The sequence below is a fragment of the Trichoderma gamsii genome, assembly GCF_001481775.2.
Source record: "Trichoderma gamsii strain T6085 chromosome Unknown Scaffold_4.2, whole genome shotgun sequence".
Classification (NCBI taxonomy): domain Eukaryota; kingdom Fungi; phylum Ascomycota; class Sordariomycetes; order Hypocreales; family Hypocreaceae; genus Trichoderma; species Trichoderma gamsii.
In genome coordinates, this window is record NW_020171341.1 from 748731 (window position 1) to 765639 (window position 16909).

General features: G+C 49.5%; 5 protein-coding genes across 5 annotated transcripts; 1 reads left to right on the forward strand and 4 right to left on the reverse strand.

Annotated features, from left to right (window-relative positions):
• Positions 1 to 877: 877 nt before the first annotated feature.
• On the reverse strand, positions 878 to 3361 carry TGAM01_v201689 (hypothetical protein; the record flags this gene model as incomplete). Its single annotated transcript, XM_018807246.1, has 5 exons — positions 878 to 2429; positions 2503 to 2695; positions 2749 to 2946; positions 3019 to 3205; positions 3272 to 3361. The coding sequence occupies 5 exons, from the start codon at positions 3359 to 3361 to the stop codon at positions 878 to 880; spliced, it is 2220 nt and encodes a 739-aa protein (XP_018659580.1).
• A 1689-nt stretch (positions 3362 to 5050) lies between these two features.
• On the reverse strand, positions 5051 to 5955 carry TGAM01_v201690 (hypothetical protein; the record flags this gene model as incomplete). The annotated part of the gene is made up of 2 exons (XM_018807247.1): positions 5051 to 5613; positions 5673 to 5955. The coding sequence occupies 2 exons, from the start codon at positions 5953 to 5955 to the stop codon at positions 5051 to 5053; spliced, it is 846 nt and encodes a 281-aa protein (XP_018659581.1).
• Positions 5956 to 8775: 2820 nt separating this feature from the next.
• On the reverse strand, positions 8776 to 10307 carry TGAM01_v201691 (hypothetical protein; the record flags this gene model as incomplete). Its single annotated transcript, XM_018807248.1, has 3 exons — positions 8776 to 9089; positions 9147 to 10057; positions 10129 to 10307. The coding sequence occupies 3 exons, from the start codon at positions 10305 to 10307 to the stop codon at positions 8776 to 8778; spliced, it is 1404 nt and encodes a 467-aa protein (XP_018659582.1).
• Positions 10308 to 12174: 1867 nt separating this feature from the next.
• On the forward strand, positions 12175 to 13784 carry TGAM01_v201692 (hypothetical protein; the record flags this gene model as incomplete). The annotated part of the gene is made up of 3 exons (XM_018807249.1): positions 12175 to 12561; positions 12633 to 13004; positions 13095 to 13784. 3 exons carry the CDS (start codon positions 12175 to 12177, stop codon positions 13782 to 13784), a joined length of 1449 nt encoding a protein of 482 aa, XP_018659583.1.
• A 1994-nt stretch (positions 13785 to 15778) lies between these two features.
• TGAM01_v201693 (hypothetical protein) lies at positions 15779 to 16622 on the reverse strand (the record flags this gene model as incomplete). The annotated part of the gene is made up of 3 exons (XM_024548821.1): positions 15779 to 15898; positions 16186 to 16480; positions 16525 to 16622. The coding sequence occupies 3 exons, from the start codon at positions 16620 to 16622 to the stop codon at positions 15779 to 15781; spliced, it is 513 nt and encodes a 170-aa protein (XP_024406432.1).
• Between the last annotated feature and the right edge of the window lie 287 nt (positions 16623 to 16909).

Here is a 16909-nt window from a genome sequence, read left to right on the forward strand (position 1 = left end):
GCCAATCTGCCTCTCTTCCACGCATCTTTCCCCTCTGGATCACGCATAGTGAAATTCAAACCAGCCGCAAGTAAAGAGGAAGAAATCCCAGCAGAGGACAACAGCGCCGCAGCAGCACTCCATCTCGCAAAGGAAGAGATCCAAGTCTCGCATCTCTACGGCGCCGTGGTGGCCAGCTACGGCTTCCACTCCAGCCTCATCTACGAGAGCGACACGCCCGAGTATCGCGTCCACGGTGATAAACGCTTCGGCATGGTCGCGGAGCAACTCCTCCGTGAATCTCACCCTTATATCGCTCAGGTGGACGTTCGTCATCCATCTTCATCAGAGTGGGAGACCATCCCGAGAAACGAGCACACCTACGTGCTCATCACGCCGCTGTCTAATCTGGAGCGCACATTTACAATCTCACCTGCGAGTAAACCCCTGGACGGGAAACTTCGTCTAGTGCACTTTGGCAATATCGGCGGTGAGCGGACCATGGATGCTATGATGAAAGCGTATGATGGGGGCAAACATGTTGGCTTGAAGTGGGATGATGGACACGAGGTGCGGTATGAGGAGGTGGAGGAGTTGAGAGCTACAATTCTGGAAGAGGATGAGCGGTGGCACAAGGTGTGTATCGATGGGACGATTGTGGACATTCCAAAGGGGGGACAGTTGTCTGTAAGAAAGGAGGAGAAGAGCGGATTCCAGATTTTGGTCGATTCGCGAGTTTTGCCAAGTTCTTCATAATTTACAATAAGTTTCTGTTTCAGCTTGGCCATCATAGCTGTCTACTAATACAGCCTTTTGATTTCTAAAAATCTAGGTAGAAGCATAGCTGGTAGTAAAAAAAAAAATAATAATAATAAAAATAAAAAAAAATAAGAGTCTATCATAGAGCATCAAGTAATTTCTTCACCCTCTTCTCCATAACCCGCTCAAAATCCTCAACGCCATTCTTCAGCTCTGTAATCCCCCCTCCTTTGATCCGATAGACTATCCTCCTTCGCATGGTCTCTTCCTCTTCCTCGTCATCCTCGTCTTCATCATCGCCTTGGTCCTCAATCTGGCCCTCTATAGCGCCGCGCATAAACCACCTGTCGTGGCTCACTAGCACAACGGCGCCCTCCCATTCGTTCAGCGCTTCTCGCAGCGCCGTCACAGTCTCGTAGTCGAGATGTGTGGTGACTTCATCGAGAATGAGGCACTGCGGGTGCTTCCAGAACAGTCTCGCTAGCTGACATCGCACCAGTTGGCCACCGGATAGTTTGGAAATGGGAACGTCTGATGCCAAACGGCCGGGGAGGCCAAGCGTGCCCAGTAAGCCGCGGATCTCTCCTTCATTGAGCGCACCATCAACTTCTTTAGTCAGAAGAGCAAGGGAGGTTATGCCCTGCTCGGTACGGCCAATGCTCTTTAACTCTTCAACGGCATGTTGAGAATAATACCCCATTCTTAGACGGGGATGCGCAGTGACGGTTCCCGATGATGGAGCAGATTCCTCAACCAGGAGCTTGATGAGGGTAGATTTACCCGCTCCGTTAAGCCCCAGAATACCAATACGATCGCCCATGCCGACCGTAAGAGTAATATCTTGGAGAATCAGTGGCGACCTTGGTGCATAGCGATAAGATGCCTTCTCCAACGATATAAGCGATCCAGGAAACCTCAGCTCGGGGGGCTCAGGCAACGAGATGATGACTGGTCGCTGCTCCGGCGGGATATCAATTCCCTCTCGGCTAGTTAAGAAAAAGCCGACCAGGTCTCTGTTCAACTTAAACCTCGTTCCCTTTGCACTGACTTGCATGCCCCAACGATCATCCAGCTTCTTCTGCCGAGACTTGGCCTGGCGAATCTTGTTCTGGTCGTCGTTGGCCTTGCCGGCCTTGAGGTTCTGGGCAATTGTCTTCTCCATGTGGGCTTTTTGCTTGTCTTGGGCTTCCTTCATCTTGGTGAGCCACTGCCTGCGCTCGGATTGCGATCGTTCGTACGTCTGAATGTCGCCGTGGAAGTAGGTGAGCTGCTTGTCCTTTAAGATGAGAAGATCAGTACAAAGGGATATGAAATCTCGATCGTGGGAGACGAGGATCAGCGTAGGAGGTTTCTCTTTATCTGCCAATGATTGTAAGTAGCGCTGCAGCCAGACGATTCCAAGGAGATCCAAAAAGTTGGTCGGCTCGTCAAGAATCAGAATATCGGCCTCTTGCAGTAGCGCGGAGGCCAAGGCTGTTCGCATATGCCAGCCTCCAGAAAGGCTGGAAAGTGGCTTTTCCAGGTATGCCTCGGTGAATCCGAGACCAGTCAGAATCTTTCGAGCTTCGACTTCGATTTGAGCCAACCTTGAAGGCTCGATTTGAATTTGTAGGTCTGCCAGCATATCAGCTGCCTCTTGAGTTTCCGTTTGAAGAGCGTCGGCCGAGATTTCGTCTTCTGGCTGGTCTAGTCTGGACACCATCAAATGTCAGTAACCAATAAGACGCAATGGCGAATTACAGTAGGCCAGATAAATCAACATACAAGGCTTGTGAATCAGCAACCACTTTCTCAAAAGCAACAAGAGCTTTCCTCGCCTGCAGGCCTCGGGCACCACTTCGCATTCTAGCCTCCTTGTCAACGAGAAAGAGACGTTTCTGAAGCTTCTCGTGTTTCAATCCTCTCAAGGCCCGAACTGGGGCATATGGATTCGAAGCATCGACACCGTCCGCGAGCACTAATCAGAAAGGCGTAAGCACAAGGCTGAAGAAATAATATTTGTACGCAAACCTTTAATCTCCTGTTCGATGACGCTTCGTGCAGTGGCCCGCTCAATGACCTCCTGCAAGACAGATCCCTCGCCTTTTTTATCCTTTGTTGTCTTGTCATCGTCATCAGACTCTGTAAGCTTTGTCTGCTGCAGAATTGCAATCCTGGAGCCCTCTGGGATTCCTGGAATGAGCTTCTGAGCAATAGCTTTGAGCAGTGCTGCAGCAATTCAAGGTTCAGCTCCTAGTCAGCCTATCGTCTTGTGCCAGACACAGTAAAGAAGATCCTCACTCGACTTTCCCGTCCCATTGCGGCCAACCAAGGCGTAGCGCTGGCCTTCTTTCAATCGCAGCTTGGCGTTGGACAAGATCTCAAGGCCATCGGATTTTGATTTGCCTTTGGACTTGCCAGCAGCCTTTTCAGGCTTGTCTGCCTTCTCGCCAGAAGTGACGACAATGTTGAGGCCGTCAATGTCGAGCTAATAATGTCCGTCAATTCAACGTTTGCTAGTGTAGATGATGCCATAGTTGCCAGTCTGACGAACTTCGCGGTAGTTTGTGCTGTCAATGTTGAAGCGAGTCTGCTTGGCCGTGCAGAGGATGGTGGCCACAGACTCGGCTGCCATGGAGGTCATTGCGACGAGATAGATGATTCAAATTTTGTGGTGTTTGTGGTAATGGGTGAAGTTGGATGAACAGAGTATCACGCTTGAATGCGCAATTATTCAGCCACGCGGATCTCAAGAGCAATTGGCATATAAACACCGAATCTCACATCTCTTTGAGCAGAAAGAATTAATTAAAGGGAAAGTAGATTTGAATATAAACCGGAATAAAAGACGTAGCGACGGAAGACAGAAGCCCGAAGCACCTGCTGCAGACTTCCTACACAAGGGCCCAGAAGTCGCATCTAGCTTGGTAACTGGATTCGTATAATGCAGCGTCTCCAATAAAAAAGATCCATTCGCTCAGGTCGATCCGGCTCGAAAAATGAGGGCCGGACCGTAAAGTTAGAGTTCGATCTACAGCTCTACAGCCACTAAGAAAAGGGCAAAATCAGATTGCAGCGCTCGGCCAGTGACTCATCCGGATTTCTGGTGCCGCATTTTCCCTTTCGTACACCTTCAACTGGCCGCTCCTTTCTTGCATCGAGGTGGCTTTATAAGAATGACTCTTTTGAATGACTCTCGCCGAGAAGGGTTTTATCTAAACATGTTGATATGTTCATCCAATTAAGGGGGGACGCTGTGTTGAGATGATAATCTTGGTTCTAAGGCGACGTCATCGCGTTATGAGCAGCCATCCATTCCGTCTTACACCGTCGAGAATTACAGGGCCAACATCATCACCAAATAACGCAGAATCTCGTACTATTAGTAAACCAAAGCACACCATTCTTCTATTCCATCTCATCTTTTGTGCACTGCATAATCAAGCACAATACCCGAAAATGTGGAGGTGGCAGTGTAAACATGTACTCTAACCAAATCTCTCCATCACAGCTCGTATCTCATTTGCCCCCCGGAAGGTCGCTTCAACCCCTATTTCCCCGCGATCTCTTCAGTCATTTGCCGTATCTGTGCGCAATGGGAAGCATGGAATATACGAGACATGGATGAATGAATGACGACGTGAACCGATGATATCATCGCTACAGACGCCACATTGACATATTCCTGTGGCACCGGCTCTTCGATCACAACAAGCGTGGGGATGAACTCAATAAGCAAGACACATTAAGCAGACTAACGATATGCTTCACAAAGGAAAGATCAGTAGATTCTAGATAATAAAGAACGACAGTGACGACAAACAAGGTAATTGGTGAACAAATTGTAGACAAATTGTAGGTATATAAGGTATGGGTATGATATAACACTTCAAGGAAATCACTCTCTCACTCTCTGATGCAGTCAAAATTATTAATTTTTCTCCTCTTCTGTTCTGTCCACCAGACCATCCATATAACCTCCCTGAAAAAACACCAGTAAAAAATATCCTGTTGCAAAGGTCCATGTAAAAAAAGAAATGGAGATTGCAACAACTATCGAAGGGGAATCATTCGCACTTTTTTTCGAAAATTGAAAAAACCACAAGAGAAGATGCAAAGTCAAAAACCAGAGAAGAAAAAAAGACCTCCTTATTATTAAACAAAAAACACCCCAAACGTTCTTCCTCCCATCTCCCAAGGATATACCGCCCCCCAAAGAAAATGTGCGCTATGTCGTAGACTCGTAAAACCTCGTGGCTGCGCTGAGCAGTGAAACTCTTGTGTTTTTGGCTACCCGACGTTGAATACCACGTCTCTACTCCGTCACAATTTCTTACAGGAGAGCAATGACACCAGCAGCGAGAAGCAGCAGGGCGCTAGCACTGGTGGTGGCAGCACCGCTGATGGTGGAGGGCTGAGAAGGCTGGGGAGCACCCGTGGCGATGGAAGCAACGGGGCCCTGAGGAGTCTTGGACTGGTTGGGCTTGATGGGCACAGCAGTCGTAGCGGTGCTGTTAAAGCCGCCGATGGCGCTGGTGAAGCCGGCACTGGTGGCGGGAGCAGCAGTGGTCTCCTCGACCTCAGTCGTGGTAGGAGCGGCAGTGGTGGTAGGAGCAGCGGTGGTTGTAGGGGCGGCAGTGGTGGTGGGAGCCTCGGTGGTGCTGGTGGTGCTCGTGGTGGTGAGAGCAGCAGTGGTGGTAGTTGAAGTGCTGGTGGTTGAAGTGCTGGTCTTGGTGGTGGAAGTGGAAGTAGACGTCGTTGAGACAGCAGTGGCAGCCTCGAGAGTGCCGGCTACCTTGTAAGCAGCGGCGCAGGCAGCCAGATCCATGCTGTCCGGGCAGCACCAGGTGTTGGCGGCAGAGTCGTGGGTGCAGTAGTAGCCAGAGTCACAGGCGTCTAACATCGTTGGTTAGCAATCTCGTATCATCAAATAGGAATTCAAGTCATAAACATACTGCCGGAGCCGTCAGTGCAGCAGCTCTGACCAACAGTAGGGTTGAAGCAGTGAGACTTCGCGGAGCTGCTGGCAGAGCACTCGGTGTACGAAGCGCCACAGGCCTCGGAGCAAGTCTCGCCATCACCGCACTGAGTCTGCTCAGGCTTGTAGCCGTTGGTGTCGCGGCGACCGAGGCTCATTCCAAGGACGGGCATCATGGCCAGGCGGTAGGGCTTGGGCTCGGCGCTGACATGAGCGGCGGCGGCCAGAATGGCAACAGAAGTGGCGGTTCGGAAAAGCATCTTGACGCGGTGAGAGAATTAAGGACTGGACAGTTTGTCGCTGTAGGAAGGATAGGATTGTTCGTTTGAATCGAAGAGACGAGGCTCGTGAGGTTCGCGAAACGAAGGTTTGAGGTTGCACAATGGCGTGTAGCGACCCAGAAAAAAGAATGGAACGAGTATTGAAGAATACTCTGCGTGTTTCAATGAGCGTGAATAAAACTGCAGGAAGGACGAAACGAAGGTGGGAGAGACTGGAAGAAAAAGCTTTTCGATATGTGGATGGAGTTGTGAGAGGACAGCAGGGGTCGGCCAGCGCAGCAGCCAATGGGCGCCACGCAGCAGCTGGTCGAAGCTCAGAGTTGGTGATTTACAGGGCAAGGTTTGGGTACCTGGAGCTAGTGGGTTAGTGGATGGGTCCCCTGGGCAGCTCGCCAGCGGTGCCCCCTACCTAGCAGCTACTCCTTTTTCGAAGTCCGCAATTTCCCAGCAGCGCCAAACTTCTTCAGTGCGCGCACACACCGAGACGAGACGAAGCGAAGCGAGACGAGACGCCAGAAGACAAAGAAGCGAGACGACAGAATCAAAGAGGCGAGATGCAGCTAATCGAACAGACCATTCACTCATCTATATATAGGCAGCTAGCTCCGGTGCTCTGAGCGCCCAGCAGCTTCTGCTCAAAACTCTGTGACACTCCTACTCTACGCGCCCACGAGAAATCAAATCAAACCAACTCACCACCACGAGGCCATCGCCACGAGTAATCTTCGCAGCTCCCGCCCACCCTCAGCTCAAGCAAAAGCCCAAGGTCCCCAGCCCAACCGTCCAGAAAGACGTTAGCCTCAGACCTCTAGAGCAGCAAACACGAGGCTAAACCCACTAGCTGCAAGGTACCAGGCACAAGCTCATTTCCTCATCTCCACTTGTCGATGGTGGCCCCCGGGCAATATTCCAGAGGCCCGCCACTCCTCTGTAGTGGTACAGTAGCACAGGCGGCGGCGGTGACGAAAAGAAATAAAGACTGCCTATTCGAAAGAAGAAAAAGCATTGGGCAAGTCCGGCATGTTCTCGCTTCTAGGGGATGAGTAAGTAGATCATGAACCGCGCTGGGGTAATTAAGCGACGTCGGCCATTTTGCGGAGAATGGTGGGAAGACATGATAGCATCTCGCTCACGCCCATGCGACTGATATTGGACGGGCTTTGGGTCACTGGCTTTTACCGCCCAGGACGCGCTCTGATGATTTACTACAGCTATTGCAAGCTGTTTATGCAGAGGCCCAGGCACAATCGCGCACATAATTTGCACTCGTTGTACAAGTACAGCAACACACCAAAGGATCCTGGTTTCACCAATGCTGGCTCAGAATCCACCAATCAAGCACAGGCAGCGTTACCCTCTCACCGCCAGCAAGATGAGCAATTACCGGTGGCTGGGTTGGCCACTGCCGATCGCGGCTATATGGCACAGCAGAAGAAGTAAAAAGAAAGACTGAGAGGGAGAGATGGAGAGATGGAGATGTAGGGAGAGAAATGTTGTCACCATCGTCCCGGATGCAAGACCAACTCAGATCACACGCATCCGACATTGCCGCATCTCGCTCTCTGCCCATGCAGTCATGCGTCTGTCCTCCCCTCGCGTTCACGTGCTGTCTCACCATGCCTAAAACCATCCCCCGGGTCTTAGTCCTCATTAATGAGCAGTTACTGTACTAGTACTCAGATTAGCTACAGTACGTGCTCGGACAGTAGCAGAGCAAGGGCGAAGCTTAATTCGCGGGAGTTGTGCAGTAGTAGGCAGTACTGCCGTGCCGTGCCAGACGCATAATGCAAGCCCCCAGCCCATTGAAATTGGAAACAGAAAAGGGTACCTTGATCTTACCATGGCGTGCGAAACACCAACTGTAATCTCTTGGCTGGGCATGTACTGTATGCATATACCCGGCGGAACAAGAGCAGAGCATGACAATGCTACCTGCTATACGGAGTAGCGGAAGCGATATCACAGGCGCGCAACAGTCGCATGAAGCCCTGCTCTCGTGAGTTAGATTGGTATTCGTACTCATTCAAGTAGTCGCCTGTGCGATGACAAGCTCAAGTCTTCACAGTCGAACAGGCAGAAGCTACGCTGTAATCAATATAATACTCAATACGCCCGTAAATACAGCATGCTCCATACTACTACCACATGGGTTACAGATTTTTGGATTGCGTCAAATCGGTTTAATGCTCGGCTTACGGCCGGTTAGAGTAGAATACTGTAAAACTTAATATATAGACTTACTTTCAGCAATCCTGCTATGGGTAGCCCAGTCACATCTCCGGAGTAGATCTCATTAAACTGCTCACTACGTCTACCTCATATGGGCAATCGCGCATCTCCAAACGGCCTTTGGGCCCCGAGCCAGAGACGCAGCGGGAAGGGAGCGAAGAGAGACATGATAACAGCTATTTATCCGTACCATATTACACATTTCATTAATCCTACAGAATTGCCCTAGATCCTAATGTTCTAAGGCTAAAGTACCATTACATCCTCAACGTCTCATCCCCTACCAAATCACTACCAGCCATCTTGAATTGATAAAACAAGCCAACAGCTTCATCAACTGTAACCCACAGCCATTATCTTTGCCAAAGGAAAAAAGAGGACACTTCTCCCTCTCAGCTTACCAAACACACAAACACAGCATCATAGACTAGCCGCCCCAGCATACTCAAGTTATTACTGGTATTTCCATCAACTCGTTTTCGCCGACCTCGTCACAGATCCCGTCTTTTTCACCGGGCTCTTGACCAAGCTTTTCCATGAGCTTTTCCGTTCTTTGGGCTCCGGGATTACCTACTCGCCCTCTTCGCCCCCCAGCTTAGCAATCCACTTGTGCATGTGCGAAAACTTCTCTTCAAAGGTCCGTTGGAGCCTCTCGCCCGCCGCCCACATTGGGTCGCCCTTCTTCCAGTACGTGAAGCAGTTGTCAAAGATTTGGCGCACATCAGCCAGGAAGGCCTCATCGGTCGTGTACTCCTTCTGATCCATCTTCTGCTTGATCGTGCTGAGGTCCATTGGCCTTGAGACTTTGTCGAGGTAGTCTGGCACGCCGTCCTCGACAGGATCGACTGGTTCCCGGAAAGGTCCAACTAGACGAGTCCAAAATCCTATCAATGGGTTAGTGACATATTTGGCCAAAGTACCAGACAGTTATGTATTTTTACCTGGCCCTGACAACATTCTATTAAGTAAGTCGGCACAAAAGTCGAGCTTCTGCTGCGTGGAAAATGTTTTCCCATCTAGAATAGCTGCACTTGTGCGTCTTCTCTGCGGTTTCAGAGGAGGGGATGACCCAGATTTGCGATGTTGCTTGCGGCTTGAGCCGGTATCGCTGGATATGCCACTTGGCCGCCTGTTCTTCTTCTTCGCCCCAAGGGCTTCTTCATCAGTCAGTTCATCAAGATAGTGAACATTTTTTCGAATCACCGTCGTAATAGGGGCACTAGACGATTTGATAGAACTTGGAGGAGCGGCAGCGATGGCAATTGTAGCTGCAGTGGCAGTTGGGGCCGGGGTCGGAGTTGAAGCTGGAGGAGCCATCGTCTCGAACGAGCTCATTGTGACTACGAGCTCACTCAAAACTTCCTGGGGCAGTGATCTGGCAAACTCTGCTCTTGCATCGGACGATCTCATATATTCGGCAGCCCAAGACAGCAGGAGAACTCGGATGGAAGAGCCCTCGGGAGTGTCTCGCCAGACTTGGATGAGAAGAGGCGTTGCCGGAATGCGGCCAGTGGTTCGTCGGCATTCCACCATTGCTTCTAGCGTATGCTCGCACAGCCCTTTGATGGCGAGTTTGTGACCCAATTTCCACAGGCCAACCAGCGATTCGTAGGAATTAGCATTGGTCTTCTCATCCCCAATCTTGCCAGTGTAGAGGAAGCTTTGTATCAGCCCGAATACTTGGGGTGTTGCATCTGGAAGCTTCACAATATGCTCTATTGCAGGCTCTCTGACGTTTCCTTGGAAATATTTCTGATAGAACTCGGAGCGGTCGCAGAGAAAGTCTTTCTGAATGCCAAACGGCTGCTCATTGGCACCTACAAGGATAATGACGAATATGGGATGCGGTTGGCTTGTATATTATTAGTATTTGAGTAATGACGTTGGCAGAAATAATTTCTCTTTTCTTCTAATAGTACTCACGTCCAAGAGAATGGCTTCTTATCTGTAGCTTCTTTTGAAACGTCTTTTGAAGCTTCCTTTGACACCTCCGTCACTGCTTCTTTCGGGGCTTCCTTTGAGATTCCGTTTGGGATATCGTTTGTAGTGCCATTGGCAGCCGCCTCTGGGGCTGCCTCTTTCGAGGGTGGATCAGGAGACATTGTAAGATGATAACCTGATGAAGAAATTAGCACATGTCTTGTGAATGAGACGAGTCAACAGTTGCAAAAGTTCAAGACGACATAGTGAGTGTGAATACAATAGAGAGGTCGGTGAAATGAGGGACATATGCAAACAAACGCATCGAGATTTCATATAGGACGATATTGCTCACAGCGCTGTGAAGCCTCTACGCGAGAGTCATTCTAGAATCACAGGAAATTGAGAAACTAAGAAGATGTGAGGCGTGATGAGCGCGTGCTGCAGACCTTGAAATAATCACAAGGCAAAAGGGGAAGAGAAGGAAAAGGACAAGGAATAAGAGAAGAATGATGCAACTCGCGACCGATTCACTCACTATCCTGCAAACGCCAAAAACTCTAATAGATGGTCGTACCTCTTGTCAATTTTGTGTCTTGGCCTCGCCACAGCGTTCAATGCAATTAAATCAGCTAGATAGTGGTGAAGGCCTTTCGAAATTACATGTCACCAGTTCTCGGTTCGGTGCTGATATTTGAATAATCGTCGGAAATGCCGTTTGTTCGCTGGCAGGAAATTGCGAGTTGAAGAGCCATGAAGGCGACTTTCCGGAGCTGAGAATCAGGTGTGGCGCGTGTGGCTTGCAGTACGTGTTTGCGGCTTATGTAAGTCGACTCCCAGACAAAAAGAAACGAAGGCTGCATGCCTACCCTGGAACTTTGCCAGGTTCGCTGCAGACTAGATTTACGAATCGCCAATCAGCTGGGCTTCTAAGCGATGGATGTCAATATTCACAGTGGTAAAACAGGCATGGGCTTCGGGATTTGGTATCGGATACATTGTTTGCTTTCAGCCGCCTGTGAGAAGCGGTATAGTTGACATGTTGGCAGTCCTTTGCTCCTTTGATATGGACAAGCCGCGCTCACTATACTCGAGGATTCAGACGATCTATTCTTGAGGTATATTATATGACAATGTTCGTTAAAGGGAACTTTTGCTGTGTTGGGTTGACAAGGCTGTATGTTTGCAGTATTTCGGCAGATAGAATGTATCACCCTTTGTTATAGTTGTTGTACGATCCTGCATCTCCACCAATTGAGGCTTATACCTCATAATCCTTCAACAAGGCGGCTGAGTCGCCCAACAACACTAGGCAGAAATCTGCCTTGCCGATATTTGGTCGTCATCAGCGATTCCCAATAGCTGCCCATTACTGCCATCTTTTATAAGTGACTCGCCGTTTCGATAATAGTTTGAACTCTTCATATTAGAACAACAAAAAGGAGTTTTCAAATCATAAGCACGCAATCATAGAATCATACCCTATTCATGTTGACAGCTTGGAATAACATGGCATCTCCAAACGCGGCTGGGCTGGCAAGCAGCCATATTCGCATCCACAACCAATGCGGTGCGTGTGGGCAGCTATTCTTGCCTCGTGAAGGTCTCATCCTTTCGAGTATGCAAAACCCTCTTCTTTCTCCATCTTGAACAAGCTATTCTGCTGGACGCAAATAGTAATCTAGAATTTGATATAAACCAGTCAATCGAACGGGCTCATCTATCGAGTTTCTCAATGCCTTCAGGTTTTCAGGCTATAACTACTCGTCCGAGAATGAATTTCAGCGCATAATCGGCAGAGATCAAGTCTTTTGCAAAAGTCCCAACTGCTTCACCTGCCGGAATAATGACAACAGCATAACGGTGCATGCCGACTGTTTTCATCTGTTCATTCAGCGGTGCGTTGTCAAAACCGTCGAAGAGGGCCCTGCACGGAAAAGGGAAATATATAGACGCCTGTGGCTGGCGGGAAGGAAAAGATATGCCTGGCGTGGAATGCCGACGCTCAATTTCATGAGCAGCGTCACTCTGGAAAGGCCTTCACCGGAGATGATTAGTGAAATATGCGGCTTTCGAGATGTTTTCCTGCCAGAAGTGGCTCAGCTGATCCAGAGTCATTCGCAATCGCACTGCCTCTGGAGATATTGCTCGGTTCTTAAGCTGGTGCAGGACCTGGAACTAGCAGAATCGCTTGGCACTGCCACGTATCCGCTCTCCAAAGTGCTGTCGTGGTCTCGGGGCGAGAATCCCAGGCTTGTGCAAGATGGACATCTTGCTGGGCCATTCATCGAGCTCAGAATTGATGCTCGCGGCATTAAGAGCATTGAAAGGATGTCCAAAATCCCAGCAAATACTGGCGGCGAGGTGCCTGCCTCTTCTTTCGTGTTTGCAGTAGAGCCGGTTGAAAAGCTGTCGGATGCCAAGATAGAATTTGAGGTACGTGAATCAGTGTCTATCCCATTTTGACCATTCAATTAAAGCTAGGTACCTAACCAATACATCTTCAGCTCGGAATGTGCCATCTGCACGTTGAGCCAGAAAATATCAGCATCTGGAGCACCCCAGCCATTTCTCAGCACAAAGAATTCGAAGTATGGGAGATGGGGCAATACAAACGTCTGAATTCCATCAGTCTCAATCCGAACTGCTGCACGGGAATCTCCTTCTTCCTGCGTGATCACTGCATCATTGACATTCATCCGCATTCTACACGATATCCCCCAACTCATGTCGAAAAGTTCAAGTACATGGAAGCCATGTTCACTTCCCCTGCTCCTGACGGTGTTGAATGGATCTACATGCCGTTGACCGCTCGAGATGAAATCACCGCAATCAGAGCCAGGACTCAGGTGACTCCAGATACACCACACAACTTTACGGTAAGGAGCTGAACTGGAACTATTTCACTTATTTGACCAGAATAATAGCATCGCAAGAAAGTTAAAAACTAACATTCATATTGTTCCTAGTTCTATACAAAGGCCGGAGGGAAGATTGCGGTTGGTACTCCCTATAAAGAAGGGCGCACACGACACGGGAACGGACAAGTACTGAATCTAGGAAGAGACGAGGTATACACGCTGGAAAAAGACTCGTGGCGACATATAAACCTCATATATTCGATCCCAGCCTCTGGTCTCATGACTTTGATCCGACCCGACGCCGAGATCGTGATTGACGGAAACGTGGATGAGCAGAATACTGTCATTGCTATCACTATCTCGCCGACGATAACGTCTCTCTACCCAGGCGCCGTCAGCTCCTCGCTTCTCCCCAAGGCTTTTTTCTCTTCCGCACCTCTAGAAGGCATACTAAACGCGCACGTTTTCACTGTGGGCTGGAAAAAACTCTGCAAGGGCATACTGATAGAGTACGAAAACGGGTCCAAAAGAGCCCTGGGGCAGTGCCGCCTGGGCTTGGATGAAGTCCAAAGCTGGCACAAGCCTCTCAGCATGCATTACGTGCCCGAGGAATATGGACGGACTGTCGGTGACCTAATCAACGAGTCTCGTACGTCCAGAAGCGCTCAGGTTGCGTTTGATTGCGAGAGTAGCCATGTCACTGAGGATGGCTCGCTGGAGGAGAATTATCATGAGTTGAAGGGCTGTCTGAATTTCTGGTTCACGTATCATGAAGTTGAACTACAGTTTGTAGATTAGCTTATCATTAGCTCTGCGAGTATTTGTATTGCCTCTACTGCCGTTATAAGATAGTAATTCAAGATGAGTTTTTCGAGATAATTTTGCATATTAGTAAAACTTTTGCTCCTAACATAATGTAACTTTCTTATCTTCGGGTCCTACTTGTTGTTTTGGTTCCCCTTAGATACGAAGCTACTCTCTCAAAGGTGTTGGACGTCCATCTACAGTTTTGAGCTACACGATATAGCCTAGAGACTATTTATCTCAATCCTAGATTTACCCAGATAGCTCAGCCTCAGAAAATACATCCGTTTTGGCAGCGGATAAGACAATGTAGGATTACATACCTAAGAATAGTACATTTCGGTGTCGTCCCCTGTCGTTCCTATAAGAGAGCCAATAGCAAGCAATCTCAACATTATGCCGTTGGCTGCTCAATATCCGGCCACCTAATATGCCTATTTTCCCTAGCTGGACAAAACTGTAGTTGGCCGTAAAGCTCCGGTGGGAAAATCCAAGTAGTGCGGCTAAAGGAAAGCAGGGCTCCCATGAAAGTTGTCATTTAGCCTGTTACTCGAAGAGCCTCGTTGAGGTTCATACAGGTATACGTATACGCATATGCATTATGCTTCAGAAGCAGAGCTTCGAGGCCTGAATCTGAAGCCCTCACCGGCTTTAAATATGAACCTTGATCCATGATCTAAGATATATTGCAGCACCCATTGCGTTCACATGCTTACCAATGAGAAGGGCCGTTTGCCTACACTAACGCAAGCAATATGGCTATGCAACCGACCCCAGGCTCTCTCCCCATGTTGATCTCGTCTAAACAATTACTACCTACAGATGCCGCCAAGGAGTATTCTCTAGCTAGTACCTATCGTACTGTACTGTAGTATGCATTATCCAACGCAGCGCATGGAGCTTTTGCTAGTTGCTTTCTGTTAGCCGATCGTAGACCAGTCGCGATCTATTCCCTGCCATCTGTGCTTTGTCCCTCACCCCGGACTTTGGTGTAACCACACGGAAGCAGTAGGTGCGTATCCGATGCAGGGCTCCCGTTATAGACTGCATGAGGTAGTAAATGGAGGGGGTGGATGATGGAGAGGGGGAGTTGCGATTGTGTCATTCCAAGACTAGACTGTATATACAGGACAGTTGACGTAAAGATCTTTTGCTTTGGCAGATCAAGTCTGGAATCCAGCTAGCAGTAGCCCGTGTGTATCTGCGCCTAGGCTCGGCGCTCGCATGCCCTCGGCATGTGTCAGGTCCATGTATGGCACATGGCACTATCGAGAGATTTCTTCTGCATTCTCGGCCTAATGAGGCCTATTGTACAGATAGCCCTGTCAACGACGACGACTATCTGAGGGGTTGGTAATGCGAAGCGATAAAGGAATGCACATGGGTAGCATTTCCTGCCCTCCCCGTGATATCGCCCGATCTAGACAGCTTCTGTGATGCCACTTTGTCTACGACGGCCCTTTTCGGCTTGCAGCGAGAATCGCCCCCGTTTCCCACCTCCACCTCCAGAGTCGGCTCCAATCGGGGCGTGCCGACAATGGCGGCTTTTTCATGACCCGACCCCCATGTCTATTTTCCCATGTTGGCTGGTACGCTTCTTGACGGGCATTGATAGCGGCCGAATTGGGCGTGGAAAAGGGCTCAGAGACATAAGTACCCGGCATAGCCGCGGAACTCCGTGGGAGAACAAGGCAAAAGTTGAAGAGTCATTTGGTGGTCTGTTGAAGAACCGGGCAAAGCATCCGATTCGTTGGAGCTTGTCAAGCTCACACTGGCATTACACAATACTAGTAGCAGCAAACAAGACAAGCTCGCTAAGCACAGATCCAACCTTTACGGTAGCATTCTCTGCGGTTGCAATGTTGCAATGCCTAGCAATACGCTTCATGCTGCTACCACGCTGTAATATCAGCAGCCTCTTTTTTTCTTTGCTCCCCGTCCTCGGTAACAGGCAATGCCCATTATCTCCGCAGCGCGCTTATTGCGTGCTAGCCGTCGATCCGGGCATGGGGGAGGAACCACGTTGACTGTTGTGTGGACGGGATGGCGCCGTACTCGATGTTCTTTTTGGACGGGTCATGGGAGAACTCGGCGCAATTCCAATCTGCCTACAAGCTGTTATCAGTCAGTAGCATCTCACTCAGCGCTTGGCAACCTTGATAAACGGCCACGCTCCCCAGTTGGCTAATTACTAAGTGGTAAGTGGTGTATGCCGGTTCCGAAATTTCCCTCAATGGCGGCTCAGTAGAACGGCAAAGAGTCCCTGTGCTGTGTGCAGTTTCCATGGTGCCCAGATGTGTCATGCTCGGCATTGAATAATGATCTCAACCGTTTCTGGGGCTCTCATCGTACCACAGCCCGGGTTGCGATAAGACGCAACAGGCCGTGTGCCTACGGTTCGAGCCTTTGCAAAGAGCTGCAAACTGCGTAATCGTATTGACAACTTTGCCCACTGTGCACCTCGTATCGTGTTATTGTCTGTTAATTCTGTCCCCAGATAGTGCGTGCACGGTGGTTCGGCCGTCTTTGGCTGAGCGCTTTTTCGCAGCTCTCGAACCATCCCACGACCCCATACGGAGTACAAGTAACAGACCCCAGAGCAGAGCGAGACTCCACCACGCCTGAATGTCTCAGACTGACTTGGGGCCAGAAAAGCCAAGGCTTCAATGTTTGTCTGGAACAATCCGGCCCTTTAATGCAAGCTTGTTAGCGAGGGCTTATGGCGGCTGCGCACAGAAAGAAGCCCACCCAGCTTTGCAGACTGAACTGAGTAAAAGCCTTCTGTCTTCTGATGCTTTCCGCAATTTGTCTACTGGGGACGAATTGCTTCATTCTGCATGCGTGCATGGCTTCTTTGGGCCTCTCCCGCCACGCAATCATGGCAATGACGATGACATGGCCGCCCTGGGACTAAACTCGAGTCCACATTTGTGCATAACAAGGGCACAAGGGAATGAAATAAGGCTGCCTGCTGTCTGTTCCACTCACCCGCTGTACAGTAAAGGCACTCAGTCACCAAGTCATTGAAAGAAATTTCAGCACGTTAAAGCATTGGTGGGAGGACGAAAGAAGAAGAAAAAAAAAGCGGCCAAGAGGCGTGTCTCTACGAAAACGTGGAG